At 39.5% G+C, this 27,360-nt stretch overlaps 1 protein-coding gene across 2 annotated transcripts in view; it reads left to right on the forward strand.

Moving 5' to 3' along the window:
* Positions 1-27,360, forward strand: part of WLS (Wnt ligand secretion mediator) — a 101,447-nt gene that overhangs the window by 20,550 nt on the left and 53,537 nt on the right. For both annotated transcript variants that reach the window (XM_047870781.1, XM_047870782.1), the window contains exon 2: positions 22,320-22,592. In XM_047870781.1, coding sequence (XP_047726737.1) covers positions 22,320-22,592 — 273 coding nt within the window. The remainder of the gene's footprint in view (positions 1-22,319; positions 22,593-27,360) is intronic.

Consider the following 27,360-nt stretch of genomic DNA (forward strand, 5'->3'; position numbering starts at 1 on the left):
CTGCATCTTAGCCAGTACTGGGCATTGTTTTTATTTAGAAAAAAATTCTAATGTGCCAAGAATGTCTTTTAATTTATGTGTCTTTGAGTATTGGTAAGGATGAATCTCTTTTCATATGCTTTCTGGCTATTCTTTTGTGACCTTCCTTCATGGTTACTTCCTTCATTTATTTCTATCCCTGTAATATAACTTCTTAGAGATTAGAGAAGGAAGGAAGACTTATTGGAGAGGATGGTTCAGCCTAATTCTGTTGATGGAAGGACCCTGAGTTTCCTTGTTGCACTCATTCCTCTCCACTCTGCATCTGTGGTTGAAAAGAATCTTCACCTTATAAACTTCACAGGTGAAGTTTCACTCTCATCTAGGCACTCCGTACCTCCTTCTTAAGATTTAGCACAGGGTTGACCCTGATTATGCCAAGGAAAAAGATCAGTTAACCAAGCCATAATGAACACGTGGCTCAAGTTAGTCTACTCACAGTGAATTCTGAAGCTTGTTGGATGCCACAGAGAGATGTCTTCTCTTTTTCCTTCTGAACTTCAATCCAGATAATATGAGCCTAGAACTGTTGGGAGTCCTTCTAATGAAGCCTGAGAATGAAGCTAATAAAATATAAGGTAGAATTCAGTGACTGTAGAGAAGCGAGATCTGTTCACATAATTTGACTTCTCAGAACAACCACTATCTAAAGACTATTCTATCTCTGGACATTTTCAGCTTCAGCTTGCTAATTGATTGATTAATTTTTGCTAAAGCAACTTTGAGCAAGATTTCCATTTCTCTTACAGCCAAAAGACTCCAGACTGATGTACTTTCTGTGTCTTGGTTTAAAGATAGGTTGATGGAGACTATTACTATATTGCATAAGGTGTATCTTGAGAGTTTGCTCATGTTTCATGGAATAAGTCTTCTGTAACAATAAAAAATAAAATCAGGTATGGAACCAACCTTTGTGAGGCATAGCTCGTCCAACCAGAGTGGTAGAGGAAATGGTGTGTGTGTGTGTGTGTGTGTGTGTGTGTGTGTATTGTACCACTGTTGGAGCATCAAGTGGCTGGTGAAGATCATTAGTGACACTTCCTGGAACTTGGCCAGGCTGTTGGCTTTGAAGTGAAGCTCATTGCAACACATGCTCCTGCTGAGCTGGATGTCTGTGTGAAATGTATGGCAACAGGATGTCCCAGTAGATAAAATGAGGTTCTTGAAGGCATAGGAAAAGCTTTAATGACTGCCCAAGCAGAGCAGTATTTCTGGGGATGGTTGGGAAACTTGAGTAGATGTTACAATGGCTTGAGGTTTCTTTAGGACATCCAAGAGTCTGTGAAGCAGAACAAAGAATGAGCCAGCATGTTACTGTAGTCCCTGAACTGGTTTAGTGATGGGCTAACAGAAGGAAGTGCACACGTGGCTCTTGCCTTCGAGCAACATAAATTTGATTGGAGAGACAGGATCAATAACATTAGACAGTTTGTCGTTAAGGTCAAAGTTGGGTGAAATAGAGTGTGTTCTAAGCATTTTTTAAATCAGATAAAAAGGTTTTTTTTTTTTTTTTTTTTTTTTTTGAAGAACTGGAGAGTTTGACCTGGGCCTTTGAAGTCTGGGTGGTCATTTGAAACACAACTTGATGTGCATAATCCACAACAAGACTCACCTCGTTTAAGGCACTAAATTAAAAATGAGCTTGGGGCGCCTGGGTGGCGCAGTCGGTTAAGCGTCCAACTTCAGCCAGGTCACGATCTCGCAGTCCGTGAGTTCGAGCCCCGCGTCGGGCTCTGGGCTGATGGCTCAGAGCCTGGAGCCTGTTTCCGATTCTGTGTCTCCCTCTCTCTCTGCCCCTCCCCTGTTCATGCTCTGTCTCTCTCTGTCCCAAAAATAAATAAACGTTGAAAAAAAAATTTTAAATTAAAAATGAGCTTAATAGAAAAAGGTATGAACAGAGTATCAAGAGATCTGACTCTGGCTTCTTTTGCCTTATCACTCAATCCCCATGCTTCTTCTTACCTTTATTATTTGCTAATTGGACATGGTAATGCTTTCCCTTGGCAAATAGAAACATGTCTTTATAAAGCCAAATATGTTGGCCTTTCCACCCATTTCTTTCCTTTTTATTAGAAAATCCTCAGTAAATCCTCAGAATCTTTAGGCTACCTACAGATTAGAAATTTGTTTAGATGGTGATTAAGGTCTATTTTAGTACTTTGCTGAATTCTGAGGAATGTAAGGAGGCACAAAACATGATAATCTGTTCATCTGTGGTGTTATGGAAAGAAATCACTGGATGTGAAATGAACGAGTCTGGGAATTGACCACTCGCCAGCTGTGAGACAAGGTTTGCTTTTAGGATCCCATCTGTAACCGACCATAGATCTGTGGGATCCATGACAGTGATGTAGAAGAAGATGAAGATGGTGCTTATCTTTTGCAATGCACCAAAAACAAAGTGGCAGTGTTTTAGTTGACTTAAGTATGCAGGACATATATATAAGAATATTGTTAATAAAACAGAACAGCATATTACAAGAAGAAATACTAATTGAACATTTACTGTATGCCCGGAATATGCAAAGTGTTTTATACACGTGATCTCAACTACTGAGGTGGTTGAGTTGGAACAAGAATCTTTGTCTCACTTTTGTTTTTATGTTTAAAGATCTTAGAGACCGGAGGATCCTTAAAGCAGTGTTTTGGACTTCCTTAACTTGTTAATTGTATTAAAAAGAACCCAAAACCTTTATTCTAAAAGCAATGGAGTTTGGGGGATAAAACCTGGAGGTGGTTGTAAATTGACCAGAAGGTTTACAAATACCCATAAGGACAGGCATTATGTTAGACATTGTGGGCAGGTCCATTCACCAGGACCTTCCGTCGGTATTTTCCTTTGTGAACTCTTTTGCTGAATGTCCCATCATCCTTTGTTGAGATGAGGTCCTGTTCATCCTGTCTGCTTTCACGACATGAATGTTTTAGGAACTCTCCACAGACTGGCTGGATTGTCTCTCTGGGCTATGAACAGATTGTGTGGGTGATGAGACAAGTAGGTAAAGACTCAGCAGTCAACAAAGCGAGTGGAAAGCTCTTTCTCTGGCTTTCAGAATGGAGCTTGGACACAAAGGAAACTTCGTTAATCATGCCTCCTTTGTAATCAGAATGGTGGAGGCATTTTTTTCAGCCCACTATTATTTTGTCTTCTGTCTCGTCTGAGTTAAACCAATTGTTATAGCTAATTGAGGGGTTAAAAATTTCCCAGACACAGCCAGGCAGAATCAACTTCACTTGATAAAGGAGTGGGGTCAGTTCTGATTGGAAAACCAATTCAGGTGTGGGCCAAGTTTCCTGCAGTCATGGCACTGGTCTGGTAGGATACCCTTGTCCAAAATCTACATGGTGGCAGCTTTGTGCTTAGATGATGAAAATTTCATGTGTGTGTGAGAAATGTGGAAGAGATGGGTAAGACTTGGCGGTTTTGATGAGTTTACAAGATCCAATCACTTTTTAGTACTAAGTCCCTAAAATAAGCACTGAATGGAAAACTTCAAGCATCTCAATTTACCAAGGAACCTTGGACAACTTACTTGTTTAATCTTTCTATAGTTGCTTTCTTAGAAATCAAAGAAGGATAGTAATCTTTGGTATCCACTCAACCAGCATTGTGTAAAATAATGAGACTGTAAATGCTTTGAGTGCCCTGGAGATGAAGAGATAGGGAACATTCTCTTAAGTATTATTCATATTTAATATGGAAAGATGAATCAGAATAATTTTTTTAAACCTGTTATGCTTTCAGCACCTTTCTTTTATAAGGGAAGTTGTGTGCCTTAACAGAGGTTGACTTTGTAACAATTTAATTTTCCAAGACAGGTCCTGCAAATTTACAATGTGGTTGATTTTCCAAGAGGAAAGTTTGAGGTTAGCCCTGTCCTCTCTCCATTCCCTGACTCTAGTGGTTAGATGTTTTATAATGAATTGTTGGTTGAGGGTGAATCAAGGGGAGTGAAACCAAAGACAATATTAGTGTTTTACGAGACAGCTGATCAACGATAACTCTAGCTATCCCCTAACTGTGTGTTTGCCTATTTTCTTTTTTTTTTTAAGTTTATTTATTTATTTTTGAGAGAGAGAGAGAGAGAGAGAGAGAGAGAGAAACAAAGACAGAGACAGAGTATTCAAGCAGGCTCTGCACTGCCAGTGAAGAAACCGAAAGGGGGCTTGATCTCGTGAACTGTGAGATCATGACCTGAGCCCAAATCAAGGGTTGGATGCTTAGCCGACTGAGCCACCCAGGCACCCCTTGCCTATTTTCTTTAAATGGAAATTTGAAACCAAAATAGTGAGAAGTGGCTGTAATTTCCAAGAAAGAGGCACCACAATGTTTTAGGGTTGGAAGAAGAAAAAGAGCTGCCTGATTCTTGGTCTATTTTTCTTTTTTACCCCCAATACCCTATCCCTTGGTTATCTGTTTAGAGCAGAAGGAGAAAAATCCCCCACAAAGTCTGATCTGATCTCACCTAAATATTTTCTTCCCAGGCATGATTGGAGTTTACCTCTCCTATTATGGTGATAAGCTACTACTGATGCTTTCTGCCCAGTGGAGACTCCACCACCCCTATGTGCTGTTTGTGTGTTTTCAACAGGAATTGACTATTTCACGGTTCTTCATAGAAACAGATTCTTGTTTTGTAAGGGGCCTGGGAATTTGTCTAGTCCAGCCTCACCCATACTGGGGTCTCCCAACAGGGATGGCCTCCCTCCATCACCCTCCCATTGCAGTGATGAGTTAGCTGTTCTTTAGACAGCATGTTTAATTTTTTGATCCAGTTGAAACACTATGATGGTTCAATATTCTTTCTTATCATTTAGTGGAAAGCTGGCTTCCATTACCACGTCGTAATTTCCACTCACAAATCCTGGGTTTTCCTTTTGAAATAATCTAGAACATGTGCTTCCCTTCTGTTAGACAGTGGTCTTTGAAATCACTGAAAATGATTACCATTTCTGTCTGTTGACTTTCCGTTTTCTAGGTGAAAAACCTCTGGTGTAGACTCCTTACCATACTTGCTGTCCCTCTTTGGTGATTGTATTCCCAGTCAAGATTATCTCAGCTACTATGGCAACCAGCTACTGCTTGTTGTTTCTACTTAAGAGGAAACCACCATTTTCCTGTTTTCAGTAGAAAATCTGTAATTTAGAAGTCAACATGCTAATGTCCTTAGAACAAAAGAATTTGTATTTCTGGTGGTCAGCTTATTGCACACAAGCTTGAGTTTTGCAATTCTCTGTGCACTGGCCTCACCATATTAACTCCTATGCCTTATACCAAATGCATTTCCCAAATATCTCTCTGCATTGGTTTTTCTAAGAGACATAGTGTGGCATGAGACAAAGAAAGACTGTAGGCTCAGATGAGTTTAGGTTCAAACCCCAGTTCAGTTGCTTACTGGCTGTGACCTTGGATGAGTTATTTACATTTCAGAGCCTCATTTTACTTATCTCTAAGTAGAGATTATATCTACCACTTCTGTATAAGAATGAAAATCAATCAAGTTAAATCCCCTAGCCCAATACGAAGTACATAAGAAATTTCCAACAAATAGTAGCTGTTGTAATAATTTATATTTTGTAGATGACAGCCTGATGCAGACAGTCCAGCAGGTAGGCAACTGCCGTGGTTGAGAACTTGATATCCCTGTAGTTGCAAATTCTGAAAAGGGAGTGTCACAGAATGGCTTGTGAGGTATAAATATTTCTTCTAAGCCTGGGTGATTGGGATAAAACAGGGGTTCTCAACTAAGAGCAATTTTGTCCACAAGGGGATATTTGGCAATGTCTGGAGACAGTTTTGATTTTCATGACTTGCTGGGGGAGGAGGGAAAATGCTACTAGCAACTGGTGGTACGAACAGCTAGCATCCTACAATGCACAGCAGCCTGCAGTGTACCAGATGGCTCCCAAACAGTTATCCAACCCCAAATGTCAGTAGTGCCTAGGTTGAGAAACCCTGAGATAGAAGGACAGGAGCAAGACATCCAGGAATACTAAGAAGGAATTGGCAGGTGTAACTGTCTGATGACGAGGAGCCCCGGCTTCAGACAAAATATTGAAATAAGATGATGACTAGTGTAGCTATGGCTCTAACCTCATTTAGTCTAGCCTCACCATCCTAATGTGCCTTTCTAAGATGTCAATCCTTTCCAGCTTCCCAATGTCATGTGCTAGTTAAATAAATCCTGCCAAAGGTTTATATGAGGTTTTTGTGCCTGTTATCTTATTTTCTTATGCTGACCCTACTAAAGACATGAATGACCTGATTGGTCTAGTCTTGATGTAGTCATTCTGTCACAGAAACGGACAACCAACAGAAATAAGTTTAATATGATGTAATAACTTCAGTTCTTTATTTCTACTGCCAAAACATGGTGAAATTCCCCTTTCCTTTCCCATCCACTTTGATGCTTCTAGCCTCTCTTCTAAAATCTCTAAAAGACTGATTCACCTCTGATAAAACTGCTTCCCCAGCCTAAGCCTATTTCTTCTAATGGCCCCTTTCTCTTGATTGTGTATCATGAAAACCCAGAGAGTCCATCTAGTGACAGCTGAACTCTCATGGGGGCAGGGGCAGGTGAGGGTGTGCAACAGAACAGGCAGAAAGTATTCTCTGTATCTGTAGGGAAGATAGGGAAGAGGGGAAGGAGTAGAGAAGACGTGTTAACATTTCTGGCTATAATTATTTTAAAAGAATAACTGTTTATAAAAATAAAACAGTTTATAAAAATAACTGTGGAGAAAAGGTGTTATGGTCCCATTTCACTGTGTAGAAAACTAAGGGCTAATTTCGTGCTCCCTCAAACAACAATACTCCTGGTATTTCTCAGGGAATGACATCTGAAACATGCAAGTTAAAGTTCTTTATGGAATCATCTCTGAGTTGGGGCCAGTCACTGAGTGACAAGGAGAACCTCTGTTTTTAATGACCCAAGATCCAGACCTTCTAGTTCTCTAAATGTTGGTTAATACATCCCTCAGGGGAAGATGACAGGCTAGAGAACGGGCAGTATGTTGCCATCTCCCACCAGATTATTCTTCTCCATCTGTCGACAGCATTGTTATTCCCAAGTTAACATTTAAGTCCTTACTATGTGCAAGGTGCTGAAATAGGCTCTTCCTATTAATTATTTTATCTTCACAAGAAATCTATGGGGTGGGAACTCCTGGTAAAATTTTACAAAAAGGAAACTGGCATTCTGTAAAGCTCTGTAAGTTCCCCAACTGATGCTAGTAAGTAATAGAACTGGGATTTGAATCCAAGTTTTGCTTGTTTTGTTTGTTTGGTTGGTTGGTTGGTTTGGGGTTTTTTGTTTTTGTTTTTGCATTGACAGCTTTTGCTTTTAACTTCTCTTATTCTGATCTTGTAGAATATTTCATGTTTCTTCAGCAACATAAAGAACCTTCCTGTAAAAGCAGTTCCCTTGCTGCATTGTGATCATTGTTTTTCTCCTGTGGAGTAGTTTTGTGTAAAGAGTAATCTGGGTAAATTTTGAAATATGTTAAGAATCCAACAGTTTAAATGGAAAATTCGAATGAATGTTAGGAGTTGATGTCTCATTAGCAAATTTTGTCAATGATCTTTTGGCTTAGGGCAGTGTGTGCCACAACTTCCATTTCTTCTGAATAATAGACCCAGCTCTGGTGAGCTTATTTCTATCATCCTGAAAAATAGAGGTTGGACATGCTCCAGATTATTTCATTGTATTGGAATGTCTTTGTGTTGTAGTATACTGTGAGTGTACGGGCCACTGGCTGGAAGCTGGAATGGAGTTTTGCTTTTTCATCCACTAAACAATTTCATTATGATTGGATTGGACCCACCTTCCCATGGTTTATATTATGGAGATACATTTCATCATGCTGAATACATCAATATGAAGTTTTACAGTTGACTCTTGTTTGCCCTTGCTTTCTAGCTCAGTTCAGTGGTCTCACCAGTAGTTGGAAGATAGAAAACACCCAGAGACCCTTCTGACCCCTAACAGCAAAAGAACAGAGTAGGATGACTAAGGTCTCTTCTTCTAACAGATGTGAATATCCAAAGGAAATGAGGGGACAAGGGGCCTAGATGGACAAGGCTTGGCAGCCTCTACTCTTGGCATATAAATTGACCCTAATTTAAAAGGATATGTTTTAACCTTAAAAGAATGACTTTTGCCATAACATAGAGTATAGAAATTCCCTTAAGACTCATGGAATTTCTAAGTCAGAAGTGACTAACAGTTAAAATACCACCTTTCACAGTTGAGAGAACTGGGACCCAGTGTTGATCAAATAATTTGCCTGGTTAGTCATATATCCAGCGCTAGAACTCAGCAATCCTGCTTCGTGGGATAATTCATTCTGCCAAGTTTCTTCTCAAATCTGCAGTAGTTCAGGAATAGCAGACCAGTTTGTGGCCCCGAACTGGAACGGTAAATGTGTGAAGGGGTGTCATGGAATGTTAATGCTGAAGAAAGCCCTACAGGCTGTTTTTTTCCTCCCCATCTAGTGCTCTAATGTCCTCTGCATGCTTTGCACTCACCAAGTGTTACCGGCAGGAACACCTGTATGCACACAGGTGTGGGCTGTTCATTGTCTTCAACTGGTGACCTTAGGATCCTCAGATTTTACTGATCTCAGATTTCCTTCCTTAGAACCTGCAACTTTGGGACTACCTAGAATAAATCTAATTTCTCTTCCAAATCTCAATCATTCACGTATTTGACCTTTTATCTGTAACCCGTTCCCTCTGGCCCCCTCTAAACTGAGCTGTTTTCTGTAACAAGATGTCAGCTTCTACATATTCTACCTGTGACAGGATTTATTTTCCTTTGATTCCTTTCCTAGCAAATAACATTACCATCCATCTGCTACCCATGCAAGAAATGTGGGAACATCCTTGACTTCTCTTTCTCACTCACATCCCACACGGATCAATAGGGTCTGTAAATTCTTCCTCCTAAATAGTGCTTCCTTCCTACTCATGATTGCATCTACCTGTCACCATTCAGAATTCCTATGTGTCGTCTCAAAAAGTCTGGTACCCATCCCATGCTCCACAGTTCCTTCACACCGGGTCTTCCATTGCTTTTCTTTGCTAGTTCTTTGGGAACTTCCATATAAGATTCATTAGACCAGTGAGAAAAATGCCTTTAGAGCTGCTGGGTAAATAAACCGTTCGTATAGCTGAGCTTTGCCCAAATTTCTGTCTGGGCCTATTTTGTAGATTTGACCTCAAAAGTAGGATTTGATGCCTTTAGAAGGGATGTTTGCTTTTGTCTCTAATAAGACTTGTTTGGAGGATATTAATGAAATGGCCAGGATTTTCCCTCTGTGTGTTCTTAAGAATATAGATTTTGCCATTAAATCTTCAAATATGTAGCCATGAATTCTATACATTTAAGGCAAAGGTGTGAACATTTTATCTCATTTTGTCTCCAGTTTTCTTTCTAGCATGCAGGCATTGATCTCCATAGGGCAGTACTCAAATAGGATAAATCACTCAAATAAATTAGTCCTACTTTTGAGAACCTCAGTTTTTAGAAAAGATGCTTGAGAGTAGTTGCCTAAACATGCTCCCACAATTTTAATGTTGGCTACAATCCCTTTGGGAGAAATTTTTCAGAAATTACCATGTTTTTCAGGGCTCCTGGGTGGCTCAGTTGGTTAAGTGTCCAACTCTCAGTTTGTCTCGGTAAGTGTCCAACTCTCAGGTCATGATCTCACAGTTTCGTGAGTTCGAGTCCCACATCAGGGTCCGCACTGGCAGTGTGGAGCCTACTTGGGATTCTCTCTCTCTCTCTCTGTCTCTCTCTCTGTCTCTCTTTCTCTCTGTGTCTCCCTCTCTCTCTGCCCTGCCCCCACTCATGCTGTCTCTCTCTCAAAAAATAAACTTAAAAAAAATTTTTACAAAGAAATTACCATGTTTTTGCTTGCCTGTTGTCTGTCTCATACACATTCTTTTGATGTGTAAATTTACTTTCTTTCCTGTGGACTGGGATGATAGTATTTCAGTTTAGGAAAACTTCATTTTGTTGTTGTTGTTGTTGTTGTTATTTGTTTGGGTTTTTTTAAGTTAATTTCTTTTTAGTAATCTCTATACCCCATGTGGGGCTCGAACTTACAACCCTGAGATCAAGGGTCATGTGCTCTGTCTACTGAGCCAGCCAGGTGCCCCTAAATCAGCATAATTTAATGTTAATATGTTTATTATGACAAAAAGACCCTTTAATTCAGGTTTGGAGGATGCACATGTTCAAATCTCTATGCTTGGTGTCACAAGGAGCAATAAAAATGTGGTCCCTCCTCTCAGGAGCTTGTAATTCTGTAGGGTTCAGAAGATATGTTTGCAAATAAAGTGGAATGCTATAATAAGGACATAGACCACATGATCTTGGCATCAGAGGAAGTAAGGATCATTTGTTACTGAAGGGATATTGGTGAAGGCCTCAGGTGCTGGCACATTATAGGCATTTAACAAATTGAATGAAGGAGGTGGCACTTGAGATAGAACCTAGAACTAATGAAAATATTAAAATATTTAACAGTCGTGTGGTGATTTTACTTAATTTTGTTATTTCAGGGTTTTAAAAAAAACCAACATTTCCTAAGAGTATGACTGTTAAATTCGCAGTTTACCTTTAAAATTTACCTCTCTGCCTTCAATTCTAGGGAATTCAGAAGTTCTAAGGTCTTACCTTTTCTTTGAATAATCAGGGATTGATTATTTCTGGCATTTGTGAAATTCCAGATAAAGCCATTAATAAGCCTTGTTGACCTTAGCTTGTACTATCCAGCACTGAAGTTCTGACCCTTCAGAATGCCAATGCCCCCTTTTGTTTTTTTAATTGCTTTGCGTTGTTCTGAACAACAGAATAGAAAAATAAATCAGTAAATTGCATGAAGCTTTCTATTGGGCCGTACAGCCTCCATTCCCTAGTATTTCACATGTGTGAATGGGAGACTTTATCATTTTGGTGTCACTGAGAAAACCTTCGTTAGTTCAGGCTTTTATCTATTTGGTGACTTCCTGAATGTTTCCATGGATGGAGAACTTGCCCTTTCCTGAGTCAAGTTGTGCCATTGTTTGCTTACCCAAATTGTCTAGCCTACCTCTAACTTGTATCCTTGGCCCTTATTCTGCCTACAAGATCTGTCATAGAGTCATCCATGGCAGCTCTGTCATGTGTTCCTGAGTTGGATTTTCTCTAGGCTGAAATTCTAGCCTAGAATCTGAACCCCAGTAAGTTATGGGAGAGTAGCCATTAGTTTCTGTCTGTGCTTTTTGGGAGCTTCTTTCCACCACGCCTTTATGGTACTCTCTGGAGGTACTTTGTCACCGACTGAGTCTCCCAAATGAGCTATCCTGATGGTTCCCTTAATGTGGTGCCCAGTCCAACGCTGGGTAGTGTCTTGTTGGTGGAGCTTCAGCAAGTTCCCGATGGCCCCAGTCAGTCTTTCTCATCCATCTCTTTGCTCTACACATTACCTCTCAGGTAATTTGAGAGAGCTAATTAATAGTGTGAGCTAATAATCGAGCAATGGAGAGGCAATGTGATGTAGTGGAAGGAGCATTGGTGGTTTTAGTCTGAGCTCTGCCGCTTGCTGGTGGGACACAACCCATCAATCTTCTGCGCGGTAGGGGTCATTGTAATGATTTATCTGTTTACTGTGAGGATTTGATGACCCAAGCATGTGAAAGTGCTTTGTACGATGTAATGTGCAGTCCACATATTAGTTAGTGTTTGTGTTAGTGTTTGTGACAATATTGACAAAAGGAGAATATTTGTGATTTATGAATAATCAATTAGAAGTAACAACTGTGTGAAATTTATAGAGTGTGACAGGTACTCCAGAACAAAGCAGCTGTTTCTCCTACCATGTTTAATTTGGGGCTTTCCTAACCCTAAAATTTTAATGCCAAAATGTGCCGGTGGCGAGCTTGCTCATGAAGTGGGGCCGGTTGCCCACCTTTTTGTCACCCCTACGGCTGCAGCTCTGCCAGAGCAGCTTTGGGGGCCCCCTCCCAGGGCTCAGAGATTTCCCACACAAGAGCTGGTTCATCCTCCATGCTGGGTTTATGAGATCATAGCCAAGGTAGTAAATTATAAGATGCTATAATTCACTTTCCATAGGTGGTCTTGGCTACATTCCACAGCCTTTTGGCTAAAAGGTGGCTGATTTTGAAGTACTGGCACAAACTCAAAAATTCAGCCCAGATGACTGGTTAGCCGAGCAGTGAGCAATAACATCAACAGATGAGCCATTTGGTTTTTCTGTGGAGGTCTTTTGTGTTTACTTCATGTGCATTTAATTTTTACTGTTTTGAGTATTTCTGGAGTGATGGAGAAATAGTAATTGCAGGCATTTTTCACAGACAGAGGTTAGAAAAAGTAATTTGATGTACTTACATTGAAGTGATTTAGTTTTTCTTTGCTGCTAGATGTTAAAGGTGGGGGTTAGGTTTTTAATCTGAATTCAGGGTTTGGGATTTCTCTCCCAATTAGCACGTCTAATGGTCAACAGATTTTATGTACCCTTTGGTGCCAGGCTGTTTATGTGCATTTTATTTTTTTCATAAAGATTTTTAACCGCCCCCCCCCCCCCCCCCACCTCAAGCCAAAACTACACCAGTCTTGAGCCTAAAGTAATCTCATGTTTACCACAGCATTTCAGATAACTATGTAAGAGTTTGGCTCTGTGTCCCAAAGCACTCTAATTTTTTTCCTCTTGGTTCCAACGTTCCTCATTTCCACGGGATCCAAGCCAGGCAAATAATGGAAGCCAAGTGGTGCTGCTTGCTTGCCGCGTAGGTTCTGACAAATATAGAGTAATTCTTCTATTCTTCAAAGCTGTTACATCTTTGGCTCCAAGAACAATGGAGTTTGCAGGCCAAGCATTTAAAATCCTCATCAGCCTGAGATGTAAAACATATAATATTTTTCAATATTTTTTTATCAGAATGAATTACACGAGCATGTGCTGTAATTTCTGAAACTTTGCCGTCAAAATGGCTGTGTCATTTATGCGTGAGTTTACGTGGTAGGGACCTATTAGTAAGTGCTTGACTTTTGTGCGTGCGGTACAAATTACTTTGCATGCAGCTTGGCTGTGTGGTGTGTGTGTATGTGTGTTTGTGTGTTTTGGTGGTAGTAGTTTAGAGGAATGTTCTGCTGTGTTTAAAAATTTAGCTTTCCTAGAACAGATGTTAGCATAATTAACTACTTACTGAAAATTGCTGGCAAGAACGAATTACATTTCACTTAGCATACCCCATTACATGCACTAGGGCATAGCTAGGATAATTCAGAAAATCACCTCTCCAGGTCTTGGCCCTCTAGACTCACTTTCAGCTGCCCAGTAATTGAGCTTGAATTGTGAAATAATATTTCACTTAGTAATCTAGTGAGATTTAATTGGTATGGTTGAAATATAGGAGAATTTCATTTTCAAAGTCAGTGGCAGCAGTGGAGTGAATGTCCTGACCATTATAACTTCAGAGCAATTTCAGTAGAGGAATTAACAGACTGAGTCAGTTAATTCCGAGGCACTAAGTCAGTTTAACACAAGTATTTACACTTTCTTTAGCTAAAACTTTTGAAACTGTCATTATAATGGGACATTCTACAACTTGGATACCTGCTGTAGCAGATACTAAGAAATCTTTTTAGGAACTGACCTGGAGGGAACGGTAAGCAGAATTGGCTCAAAGAATTGCTAGTCGTCTAAAAACCTCCCAACTCAACCAGATAATATGATCTGGCTACTTCGTTTGTACAGTATACCCCACATGTTTCCTTTTAACTAGAAATAAAGCAGGAGGTTTTTGAGCTTGAGAAAGGGAGACAGAATCTCTGAGGGAACTCAATTTAACACATTTAAAAGCTAATTTCTAAATTTAGCTGAAGTTTCTTTTAGGTTAAATAAGTGCTTTCGGGGGCCTTTGAATAAAAACTGTACTTGTACAAATAACAGAAATTTATCTGGTCTCCTTGGTTTCTGCCACCTATGTTCCTTTTCCTTTCTTTTCTGCTCCTCTCCTTGAGGCACATCAAAAAATCCTCAACACTCCCTGGAGTTATCCAAGGGCCCAAATACCCAATACATTTCATATAAGTTCTCATTAAGGCAAACATAGATATTCAGATAGGCAAAGTATAGAAGCAATTTGAGTGTCTGATATTTAATGAATTATAAATCCATTTCATTGTGAAACAGTAGAAATTCCTCTACATTACAAAGGGAAAAGTAGTTTTTAGCTACCTTTAGCTTTGTAGCTCAGGTGAATGTTGTGGAGGCTTACATTATCCAGCTACTGCTTTTGTTCTCTACTTTTCTAGATATGGACTGCAGCCAAGTAATTCTTAGTGTGCCCCCAACATTAATCCTCTCCTTTTAAATCAGCCTCAATTCTTCTTTTAAAATAAAGTCTAGGGGTGCCTGGGTGGCTCAGTTAAGCATTTGACTCTTGATTTCAGCTCAGGTCATGATCTCACGGTTAAACATTAAAAAAAAAAAATAAAGTCTTGGGGCACTTGGGTGGCTCAATTGGTTAAACGTCCCACTTCGGCTTAGGTCATGCTCTCACAGTTCATGGGTTTGAGCCCTGCTTCAGGTTCTGTGCTGACAGCTTGGAGCCTGGAGCCTGCTATGGATTCTGTGTTTCTCTCGCCTGCGCGTGCTCTCTCTCTCTCTCTCTGCCCTTCCTCTGCTCACACTCTGTCTCTCTCACTCCCTCAAAAATAAATAAACATTGGGGTGCCTGGGTGGCTCAGGCCATTAAGCATCCAACTTTGGCTCAGATCATGATCTCACGGTTCATGAGTTCGAGCCCCACATCGGGCTCTGTGCTGACAGCTCAGAACCTGGAGCCTGCTTCAGATTCTGCGTCTCCCTCTCTCTCTCTGCCCCTCCCCCACTCACACGCTGTCTGTCTGTCTGTCTCTCTTTCTCAAAAATAAACATTAAAAAAATTTTTTTAAAGAAACATTTAAAGGGGCGCCTGGGTGGCGCAGTCGGTTAAGCGTCCGACTTCAGCCAGGTCACGATCTCGCGGTCCAGGAGTTCGAGCCCCGCGTCAGGCTCTGGGCTGATGGCTCAGAGCCTGGAGCCTGTTTCTGATTCTGTGTCTCCCTCTCTCTCTGCCCCTCCCCCGTTCATGCTCTTTCTCTGTCCCAAAAATAAATAAACGTTGAAAAAAAAATTTAAAAAAAAGAAACATTTAAAAAATTTTTTAAATGAAGTCTAATATCTACTTTCTATTTTCTAATATCCAAAATCTTTTAGGAATGAGGTAGAAAATAAATAAATGACATAAAACACAGATAAATAAACCAAGCATTTGTATTTTTATGGGTGTGAAGATCATGACAGCAGATTTTTAACTGTCACTAGATTTCAAGAGTTAGAGCAACCTCCTTGAGTCAGTAGAAGAAAGTATCTGTTAGCAATTATGTATACATTGTTTAAATCAGGGTGTATAGTTCTGTTTTCATTTCTGTCAGCTAATTGCTATGGTGAAAGTAAAATTCTCTGAAATATTTCTTAAATACATTTGGCCATTTTCACCTAAAATCATTACTTTTTCAAACTGAGGAGTTCTGATTATTAATGTTCATAAAGATAACTTACCTTGTTTTTACATGCAGTTTTCTTTCTTTCTTTCTTTCTTTCTTTCTTTCTTTCTTTCTTTCTTTCTTTCTTTCTTTTTTTTAAGTTTATTTACTTATTTTGAGAGAGAGCCTGAGAGAGAACAAGTGGGGAAGGGGCACAGAGAAGGAGAGACAGAATCCCAAGAAGGCTCTGCACCATCAGCCCAGAGCCCAATGCAAGGCTCAAACTCATGAACTGTGAGAGCATGACCTGAATTGAGATCAAGAGTCAGATGCTTAACCGACTGTGCCACCCAGGTGCCCCATGACTTACCCTTTTAACTGGTCTGTTCTGCACATTGCTTCCCCTTATAGCCCAAAGCAGATTAATCTTTAAATATCACCTTTGTTGCAGGAATATATTCTTCCTCTGGTTTAGGTGATCTAGACTTCAAAGGGGCTCCTGGAAGGCCCAGTTGCCAGGATAGAAGGCAGACCTTCTCCATTCCCTCCCCACCACCCTCCTCCTTTTCTTTCCAGGAGAGTTCGTGGCTAGCCTCGTGGCTACCTACAGGACAGAGATGGTGTCTCAGAAAGAAAGAGCCCCCTAAATGCAAACTCTCTGTTATTTGTGGATCTTTCTTTATTCTTCCTTACATCGCTCTGTAGAGTGGAGCAGAGCTGGTAGGGAGCAGAAGCCGAAGCACCCTAGTAGAAGGATGCCGCTAATTAGAGGAAGCACACAAAGTTAGGCTGATGCTACATTTTCAACTATCAAATGATCTTTTTATAAATTTTAATACTCAAACTCAGACATCTGCAGAACTTACTATGATATGCTAGATATCCTGTGATCTGGCACAAGCTCTTCTTCAGCGTCTTCCCCACTCGGCTGTCCCCCTTTTCCCTCTGGCCAACTGACACGTGCTCTCTTTCAAGGCTAAGTCCAGGCCTCCTGAAGTAGTACCGCCAACCCCACCCCTCTTTACTGCTGGTGCATCCTGCGCAAACCTCTGTCCGAGCAAGTTTCAATCAGGATGTACTTCTCTGCCAACTTCTCAGCCTCCCACACTCAACTGTGAGCAACTTGGGGTCTGGGACTGTCATTTGACTCTATCTTTAGGTAGCACAATGCCCGCATAATAATGATATTCCTAGATAATTGCTAAAGGAACCTTCTTTACTTGTAATAAAGCAAAGAAAGAAATAGTCTGTGCTGGCTTAAACGGAGACCATGTGTCATGTTAGCATGTTGTTTTAATTTTATTTTAACTTTTCTAGGAGCCAACTAAGTCTTGTATCTCTGTCCAACTCTTTAATGACAGGTTCTGGAGGGAGTAGGGGCTAATGATTTGATGTTGACTCAACTTTGAGCATGATAGCGGTAGTGGTTGGCTAGATGGTAATTTGTAAACTGGACAGCCATTTGAGATGCTATAACAGGAAGCTGGCTGGAGTCAATGAATATTGTTCCAAAAGGAGTACAGGTTTAGTCATTGTTCACTTACATTTTTACTCAAGGTTATGTTGTAATGATGACTGGAATTTTTACCTCATTCTAGCGAATTCATTTCTCTTACCTCCCAAGTATCTTTCTGTTGCCCTTTCTCAGGTAATGTCAGGATAAATGTAGCATCTGAAATTATAATTACTTTTTACTGTGAATTATTTATTGCCCGTTAACCCCATCATTTGTACATTTCACATGGCTGGAAAGCTGATGTCTATTGGGTTCACTGTAGCATCGAAGAATACCTAGTGCAAAGTAGGTACTTAAGACATATTTGGTGAATGTAGTATGAACCTTTGTAATTTATGTTTAATTGAAGAGCCACTGAATTTTCAAAGAAGCTTCAAGATGAGTTTGTGCAGTTTTTCACCACCTCGAGTTAGAAGTCTTATTGATTTCATATCCCTTTAAAATTAAATGTCATATAGTATCACATTTCACAATTCCTGTACTGTAGCAGAGAGGTGGAGGAGGCCAAAAATACTGGCAGTTGAAGTCCAGATAAGGAAAGAAAAAATGGCCCATGTTTGACATAGTAAACGGAGCTGAACTCAAAACAGGTCAGAGTTTTCAATGAATAACTTGTGGTTTTATGACTTCTTTGCATGATCTAAATGCGGTCTTAAGCTACCACGAGTTAACCAATCCACAGTGCCTGGGCAAATTCACTTTTGGCCAGATTGCTCTGACTACTAAATTGCCCTGATGTTAAAGTAGCTTTTGACCCATTTTTTTTCTCCCCAAGTAAATGCTATGGATGGGTAGAGGGGACATTTATAATGTGTGCTGAGGCAGCTGGGTGATATTGCATTACTATCCTAGGAATACTGAGGAGTGGTTATTTTTAGCTTTCACCTGAGCAAACATGACTCAGTTTGTTGACCTGAATCCATCCAGCCCCTTCTTAAATATACAAACTCTATTAATCCTTAAACCATGCTAGTGACTAAGTAGGGCCTTCATTACATATACCTGTTAGTTGATTGTGGCTTCTTCAAAGGTTGCAGATAATTTCAACATCTTCCATTTTATTCTTTTCTCTTACAGTAATATCCTTCATACTTCTTTTTTTTTTTAAGACAGAAAGTAAACTTTTTTTAAATTTTAGACACTGTTTTATGATGCATGTAGTCACAATTTTGTCTGTAGCTAGTGAAAACACTTTCTATTAGGTATTATCTTTGTTTTTAGTTCTCTGATAGGCTTTCTACCTAAAGAAACACCTGGGAATTCACTTTTAACTATTATAGGAGATTGTCCTAAGTTGTAAATATATTATTGCGAGAACATGAACTGTCCATGTTTGAATATCAGAATGTCTTTTTTACTTTCTCAAACAATACAAATATTTTGTGTTTTGAGCACTACTGGAAAAATTGAAGATGTTGAATTATCTTTAGGTATTTAAGGTATGTAAAAGGTTTTTGAGACTAGAGACTAGTCTCAAAATTTATTTATTTATTTATTCATGTGTAGAAAAATATTTGTGATTCCCATAGTATAACTTGAGATGCACTTGAGGCTTCTCCAAGTTCATTGCCATGAGATATATGAAAATATTAGTATTCCTGGGATTTTTTTCTCTATGCAAGATACACTAGACTAATGAAAGAATGAAAATAATTCAGGCTGCTACAAAGGCAGGCGTTCACTCTGTCCATTAAAAATGCAGCCTTTGTGCCCGTAAAGTGTTCAGCTTCTCTGTTATTAAGTTTGGAATGTGGTTTTGGAGCTTAGCTGAGGAACTCAGCTAGTTATTTTTCATTTTGGTCTAAGGAGGGAGAGACTTGTTTTTCAAAGTGGGGGGGGGGAGGGAAGAAATTAAAAAAGGTTAGGTTCATTTTAGAAGAATCGAAGTTTTAAAATGTAGTAACTATTTTCTGCAGCAAATAGTCAGTTTGAGTATGTTAGCCAAAAATAGAATTCATGACTTTTGTCTCCCTGTTTATTTCTCCAGCCACATTAAAAAGCATTCAGTTAAATGTGCCATTTAGTTTTTCTAATGTCAGAGGGCTATTTGGCTGAGTCAGCATAACCAAAGTTTGATTGATTCATATTTCTAATAAGCTAGAAGTCTGACTTTATGTGGATTACATGTAAAATGTCTTCGTGATACAGCTTTGGGTTTTATTTTTTATTTTATTTTTTAACGTTTTTATTTTTTGAGACAGAGACAGAGCATGAACGGGGGAGGGGCAGAGAGAGAGGGAGACACAGAATCAGAAGCAGGCTCCAGGCTCTGAGCCATCAGCCCAGAGCCCAACTTGGGGCTCGAACTCACGGACCGCGAGATCGTGACCTGAGCTGAAGTCGGACGCTTAACCGACTGAGCCACCCAGGCGCCCCACAGCTTTGGGTTTCAAAGAAAACCTTCCCTTGCATGGATTTGTGGTGCTTCTGTGGTGTACTGAAAGACTTTCAGCTAGAGTTCAGTTGTGCTGTGTTTCTGGGTAAGTTTTAGTAGACATTGCCCCAACTCTCTGCAAACATAACATTTTACTACTCAAAATTTACCATTAGGATAGATATTTAGGGATAGAAAAATGTGTATTTGAGCATTAGAAGCAGGGCAAATATTAATAATGTACCTTTTGCCTCCTAAGTGACTTTCCTCTTGCTTTACATATTTCTCTAGGTGTTATCTGATCTCTATTACAAAAGAAATGATTTCTGCTCCTAAAAGGTCTGAAAGTACAGTATGCCAATTATAATATGCACAGAATTAGACGTTTAAACTTGCATAATTTATAATGTTTTCCTTTCCCTGCTCATTTCCAGAGATAAGTTTTATAAATACATTTTAAAAATATATTGTAATACCAGGACCCACATGATGAAAACTGTGAAAATTTTCAAAGAAATATAAACATGAACTCTAGTTAATGGAGAAGCAATCGTTGTTCTTGGATAGGAAAACTAAATATTGAGAAAGGATGCCAGTTCTGTCCACATTCATTTGTAGATTTAATGCAATTTTAGTCAAATCCCAGCGAAAGTATAAAAAGGATAAACTTGAATGGATTTGTGGAGGGGATTTACCCTACCAGATACTAATACAAACCATCATTTTATTGGATTCAAAACAATGTTGTATTGAGCCATGATGTGACAGTCCAATACATGAAATAGAGCAGATTTCCCAAAAACATCTATTTGGTTTACATGAGATAAAGGCAGTATCCTAAATCAACAAGAAAGGAGAGTCTGTTCAGTAAAGAATAATTTAAATATTTAGAAAAAATAAAACTTAGAACCTCACTTCATCTTTTACATCAAAACAAATTTCATATGGACCAACTATTTAAATATTTAAGAAAAAAAGAAATTGTAAAAAAAACCTAGAAATTAATAAAGGTGGCTGTTCATTGAATTTGGATATAAAGAAAGTCTAAGCACAAAATCATGAGAAAAAGCAAAACAGACATTCTACATAAAATCTGGAACTTCTCTAGATTTAAGTATGCCATAAACAAATTTAGATAGCAGATGGGAAAGTTAAGGTAAGTTACTAGCAAAAAATATTAGGCAAATAATTATTTATAGACAACCTTTATAAGCAAGGGGGATTTTGAGAAATTAAATTTGGTGTTATCATGTGACTGATTATTTTGCAAACACTGGTTGAAAATTTTTAATTATATAAAAATGTAATAGCTAATTTTTGTACTTTTCATGTGCTCAAACACTGTTCACAGTACATACTTTTCATGTTAACTCCTTTAATGTATACAGTGACTCACAGAAGCACATATTATTGTTTTTAAAAACATTTTTTTAATGTTTATTTATTTTTGACAGAGAGAGAGAGAGAGAGAGAGAGAGAGAGAGAGAGAGAGAGACAGACAGAGCATGAGCAGGGAAGGGGCAGAGAGAGAGGGAGACACAGACTCCAAAACAGGCTCCGGGCTCTGAGCTGTCAGCACAGAGCCTGACGCAGGGCTTGAACTCACAGACTGCAAGATGGTGACCTGAGCTGAAGTCGGACACCCAACCGACTGAGCCACCCAAGTGCCCCAGAAGTACATACTATTGTTATTGCCATTTAAGAGATGAAAAAATACACATAGAGAGCTTTAGTAATTCACCCAAAAATTTCTTAGTGTGAATGAGTGGTGACACAGGTAGGAATTAGGGAATCAGGATGGGGCACCAGGCAGGTTGGCCTGGAGCTGGTGGTACTCACCACTGAACTACTCTGCTTCTTTAAGTGAATGAAAATAAAAAGCTACAAACCTATGTATGTTTTGATCCTGTTTTATAGAAATATATGTTAATATGTATGTATTTTAAAGTCATATAATTCGTTTGTAATTTTTTATCTAATTACACACTCATAGAAAAGACAGTGTTTTGATATTTTTCCAACAGTGTTACTTCCCTCTAGTGGGATTTTGGGTGAATGTTGTTTTGAACTTTAAGATTTCTGTATTTTACAGATTTTCTTTTATAATCACCTAACTGTTTTACAATCACAAAACAGTGTTTTGGGTTTTTTTTTTTTAATGTTATGTAGTTCAGGTGTGATGATGTCTATTGAAATGCACAGATCAAAAGCATAGCTTTTATATATCTCTGAAGTAGCAGTCAGTGTTTCAGTTTCTACCTCTGATAGGTACCATACTAAGTGAGGGCCTGAGGTCAACATAGTTCTCTCTCTCGATCAAAAGCAGGGTTAGAACTAAGGAGAATCTTAGAAACCTACTGTCTTGGTCAATCTTAGAAACTAACCATCTTGTTTCTCAGATGAGTGTCCTGAAACCACTAGATTTAACCAATTTACCCAAGATGAACTGACAGTAAGTTGTTCAACCAGGCTTCAGACGCAGGACTTCTGACTTCAGACACTGTGCTCTGTGAAGTCCCAGAACCCTCCAAGCCCTGAGGCCTGTGGGAACTGAAGCACAGTTGATTTTTGTGACATTTGTTTGGAGTAAGGAAGTAACGGAACCAAAGTGGTTACAAATACATTCTTTCAATAAAAGTGATGGTGATTGAAGACATAATGGGAAGGCTCTTAGAGATACTTTATGACACCTGTGGAGGTCACTGAAGGATCCTCACCTGGATTTGGGGGATCCCTAGATATTACTGATCCCAATTATAGAAGGCGATATAAAAATTGGGGACAAATGTTAGCCAAAAAATTAGCACTTCAGTGGATGATTTTTTTAAAGCAGAAAACATTTTCTTTTCAGCTCCAGGGCCCACGACGGCAGTGTCCTACATGTCGGTGAAATGTGTGGATGTCCGTAAAAACCATCACAAGACAAAATGGTTAATGCCTTGGGGACCCAACCAATGCGACAAGATCCGAGACATCGAGGAAGCAATTCCAAGGGAAATTGAAGCCAATGACATTGTGTTTTCTGTCCACATTCCCCTTCCCTCCATGGAGATGAGTCCTTGGTTCCAATTCATGCTGTTTATCCTGCAGCTGGACATTGCATTCAAGCTGAACAACCAAATCAGTAAGTGTTCTCTCTTATCCCTTTACTACTTTGGACATTTTTCCCTTCAGGTTCTTTCGGAGCCAGTTCTAATAACAGAAAATGAAAATATTAATAGCAGAAAATTACTGACTACTTTCTAGGCACTCTTCTGAATATCCTACTTTTACTAATCCGTTTCATATTCCTAGCAATTTTGTGAGATAAGTCTTATTTCATTTTACAGATAGAAACCTTGGGCATCAGTGAGGTTGCTTAAGGTCAGGTGAGAGAGTGGAAGGGCTAGGATTCAAACCCATGCAGCTTGGCTTCAAAGTCTTGCCCTAAACGCCAAGCTTTCTCACCTTTCTAGTGTTAAGAAGGAACTCATCCCAGCAGAGACATTTGAGGATTTCTTAAAGGTCCCATGTTGAGAAAAGCCATCATATTAGTCAAGATCCCTGTCAAAATGGGAATGTCAACCCATGAGCACCCATTTTCCCATAAAACTAGGGTTTTGTTTGTTTGTTTTTTTGTTTGTTGTGTGCGTGTGTATGTGTGTTTAGCTTACTCAGTTGTGGTTCAAGATTCTGAGGACATGAGACATATACACATTGCATGAGCAGGAGATTACTGGATGATTTCTGGAAGACAGATCTATGTGTGGCATCTGAGAACAATGTAGGGAAACTTAGGTTGAGAAGGAAGAAAACACTTTTTTTTAATGTTTTATTTATTTTTGAGAGAGATTTTTGAGAGACAGAGAGAGAGAGAGAGAGCGTGCAAGTGAGGGAGATGCAGAGAGGGAGGGGACAGAGGATCCGATGCTGGGGCTTAAACTCACAAACCTTGAGATCATGACCTGAGCCGAAGTCGGGTGCTCAAGCAACTGAGCCACCCAGGTGCCCCTAGGAAGAAAACATTTTTTACTGACACAGGATCCAGGGTGAGATGGAAAGAGGAAAAGGTGTGTTGGAGTCCTCTCTGCCTGAGGCATGTCCATGGATTAAAGCATCACTGTTTCCAATTCTTATTTTCCTGTATAGGCAATAATCTCAATATTTAATCATTAATTTCATTTTCTACAGGAGTTACCAATACATGTGCTTGATTGGCCTCTTATTGGGAACAAAAAGATATGCTAAGATGACTTTCCAGAATGGAGAGCCTCTTCCATTCATTCAGTCTCTTACCCATTATTTCAAACTGTTGTGGAGTGCCTACTACCACTAGGCATTGTGCTGATGGCTAGACATATGGATACGGATACAGATGAAGACACTGTCCTTTAAGGGGTTTATAGTCAAGTGGCAATGATGAGCAAATAAACAATCATTCTAGTATGATGTGCTAGGGGCTGCAACCACGGTGTGCACAGGAGGCTGTGGAAATACAAAGAAAAGTCTTTAGAACGTGGAAAGGGAAGACTGCCTTGGCACACACGTACATGTGTGTATGCACGTGCGTGTGTGTGTGTAGAAGTGAGCAAATAGATATTTAAAGTGAGTGTCAAAGAGTGAAAACCTAGATGAGGAGTTGGGGGTGAGGGTGGGGACAAATAAAAGAACATTCAAGCTAGAAGGAATGGCTGATATGAAGGTCCAGATTTGCACAGCCTGAAGCATTCCGTGGTGTATTTTGTATTTCACATGTTCACATTCTCTTACCTATTTGCCTTCTTCATTGTTTGTGTAACACATGTACTCATTCACTCATTCAAACTTCATTATGTCCCAACCGTTATGTTAAACATTAAGTACTAACGATACAAGACTGAACAAGAACATGTTCTTTTAAGGAGTTGGGAAAGACAGTGTTTGGGAAACATTTGACTTACCAAAAAGAAAGATATGTGCTACAATGAGAGGAATATGCAATGTTGTGACACTGTGATTTGTAAGAAATGTGTATTTGGTCATTCAGATCACCAAAATATACTTCTCATATATATTTGGTCTTTATCCAGTTCCTGGCTTACAGTTCCCACAACCCTTGGAATTTCCTGAGTGATAAGAACAATGGGAGCATCTTTTGTTATAATATTAGGCGCATCAATCCATAAAGGTGAAATGGGTGTCTTGTTCATAACAAGCCCCTTTCCACCACAACTGGGCTTATATACTGGGGTGACTTTTGGAAAGCACTAAGGGTGGGGGCTGGTTGCCAGGGGAACCAAGCATGAAAACTCTTGATTTTCAGGGAGGGGAGAGGAGCTGGAGGTCGACTCAATCACAAATAGCCAAAGATTTAATGAGTCATGCCTATGTAATGAGACCTCCATAAAAACCCCAAAGAAAGGGATTTCAGAGAGCTCCCAGGTTGGGAAACCAGAACACCTCCTATGCTACCCTGCTGGGCCCCAAGCTTTATGAGGAAACAAGGAATTCCTTCCTTCCTTCCTTCCTTCCTTCCTTCCTTCCTTCCTTCCTTCCTTCCTTTTTAATGTTTGTTTATTTTCGAGAGCGATTGGGAGGAGCAGACAGAGACAGAGAATCTGAAGCGAGCTCTGCACCGGGACTTGAACTCATGAACCATGAGATCATGACCTGAACCAAAGTAGGACACTCAACCCACTGAGACACCCAGGCGCCCCCAAGAAGGAATTTCACTAGGGACCTTGCCCCATGTAACTCTGATCGGCTGTTGATTCATATCCTTTGTAATAAATTGGTAATCTAGTGAGTTAATGGGTTTTCTGAATTCTTTGAACTGCTCTAGCAGATTAAACCCAAGTAGGGTTTTGTGGGAACCTCTAATTTTATAGCCAGTTGGTCAGAAGTACAGGTAGCACCCTGGGCCTGAGATTGGCATGTAAAGTGGAAGGTGCCCTGTGGAACTGAGCCCTTACCCTTTGGGATTAGGTGCCATCTCCAGTTAGATAGTGTCAGAATTGAGTTGTGTTGTAGGACACTCTGCTGGTGTCAGAGAATTGTTGGATATGGGAGTACCCACTCCCAATACCCACACACACACGCGTGCACACACACACACACACACACACACCCTATTTGGTGTTCAGAACCTATTATATATATGTTAACAACTTCACAAATGAATTACTTCCCAGCAAATATTAATCCTAAATATTAAAAATGCCTTCAGTGGTGAGGCTTTAACTTAAACATTTCTATATGTAAATGAATTTCGATGTCTTCTGTTTTTTTTCTCTCTCAAGTATGTATTCTGCCTCGAAAACATATTTTATCTTCATCTAGAAAAAAGATTGTACTAAAGATTCTTATCTTAAAAAAATTGTTAAATTTCTTGTTACATGAGGGCCCATACCTGATGGGGGCAGACTAAAAAATTAAGATCAGCAACTAACAGCTCCTTCAATGAATGTATGAAGTAACTGACACTGTAGAGCCATCAAGAAAACCAGGTCAATAAAATACTTTTTTGGGGCAGTAGCTATAGGTGAGAGCTGTTAACTTTAATACGAGAAGGTTACATGTTAGGTTTGTGGGAATATTTTTTCCCTACATTTATTCTCTATACCTTTGTTTACAGACACTGAGGAAGGCATCAATTAAATAGTGATTACTTGTCTGCTTATAGAGAGATTTTTAATTTTAATAATATTTATAAGACGCTGGAGGTCTATGTTTTCCTCTGATCCTATGTTAACACATGAGACTGCTGTCTACTTTTTATATTTTATCATTAGTTTGGATGCCTTTCTGGCAGAAGCAGTAGGACAAGAAAGAAGGGATCAGGGGTGTGGTAAATAGGATCCTATTATATGTGAATGGCTTCCTGCTTATCAGAGATACAGCTGTAACAATATTACCTCAAATGTAAGGAGAAGTCAGGACCAATTCTGTTTTTTTCTTTAAACTTTCTTAGGCAGTCGATGAAATGAGTTCCAGATTTCAAATAAGAGATTTTACCTATTTGATATGTAAAATTTTTCTCTAATAAACATACCTTTGAAGAGTCTTTGAGCAGATAAAATAATCTAAGAATTATGTATTGTATTTTAATTTGAAAGGGAGAACACCACTGGGGAAGAGGGAGTGTGGGGGGGGGTTGCGGGGAGAGAAAGAGAGAATATGAATATCTTAAGCAGGTTCCACACTCAGCATGGAGCCCGATGAGGGGTTCTATCCCATGACCGTGGTATCATGACCTGAGCTGAAATCAAGAGTCAGACATTCAACCAACTAAGCCACCCAGATGCCCCAAGAATTATATATTTTAAATGACTTTTAGTCATTTGATACTAAATGTATATTCTTTTCAGACTTTTCCATTTAAGGTGATACTGGTTTTAGCTAGAATTTGAGATCTTGACAAACCCTCAGAAACTGGAAAATATTGACTTACTCTTTTTTTTTTTTCTTAAATTTTTTTTTTTCAACGTTTATTTATTTTTGGGACAGAGAGAGAGCATGAACGGGGGAGGGGCAGAGAGAGAAGGAGACACAGAATCGGAAACAGGCTCCAGGCTCTGAGCCATCAGCCCAGAGCCCGACGCGGGGCTCGAACTCACGGACCGCGAGATCGTGACCTGGCTGAAGTCGGACGCTTAACCGACTGCGCCACCCAGGCGCCCCTTGACTTACTCTTTAAAAGCTTGTCATTACGTAATCAGTTCTAAGATTCATCAGATTGATGCCTTCGGGGTGGGGGAGTGATGACATTCTAGGGAAATTTATAGTGACAAAAGTGGTTAGAGAATGTATATTATATTTGATTATTGACAAAGAAGATAGTCTATGTACCTTACGTAAAAAAGGTAATCCATGTTTGAAAAAGCAACTTTAAACAGAACCCCTATTTTTCACCTTTTAAACATAAACATTTTACA

The sequence above is a fragment of the Prionailurus viverrinus genome, chromosome C1, assembly GCF_022837055.1.
Source record: "Prionailurus viverrinus isolate Anna chromosome C1, UM_Priviv_1.0, whole genome shotgun sequence".
Classification (NCBI taxonomy): Eukaryota; Metazoa; Chordata; class Mammalia; order Carnivora; family Felidae; genus Prionailurus; species Prionailurus viverrinus.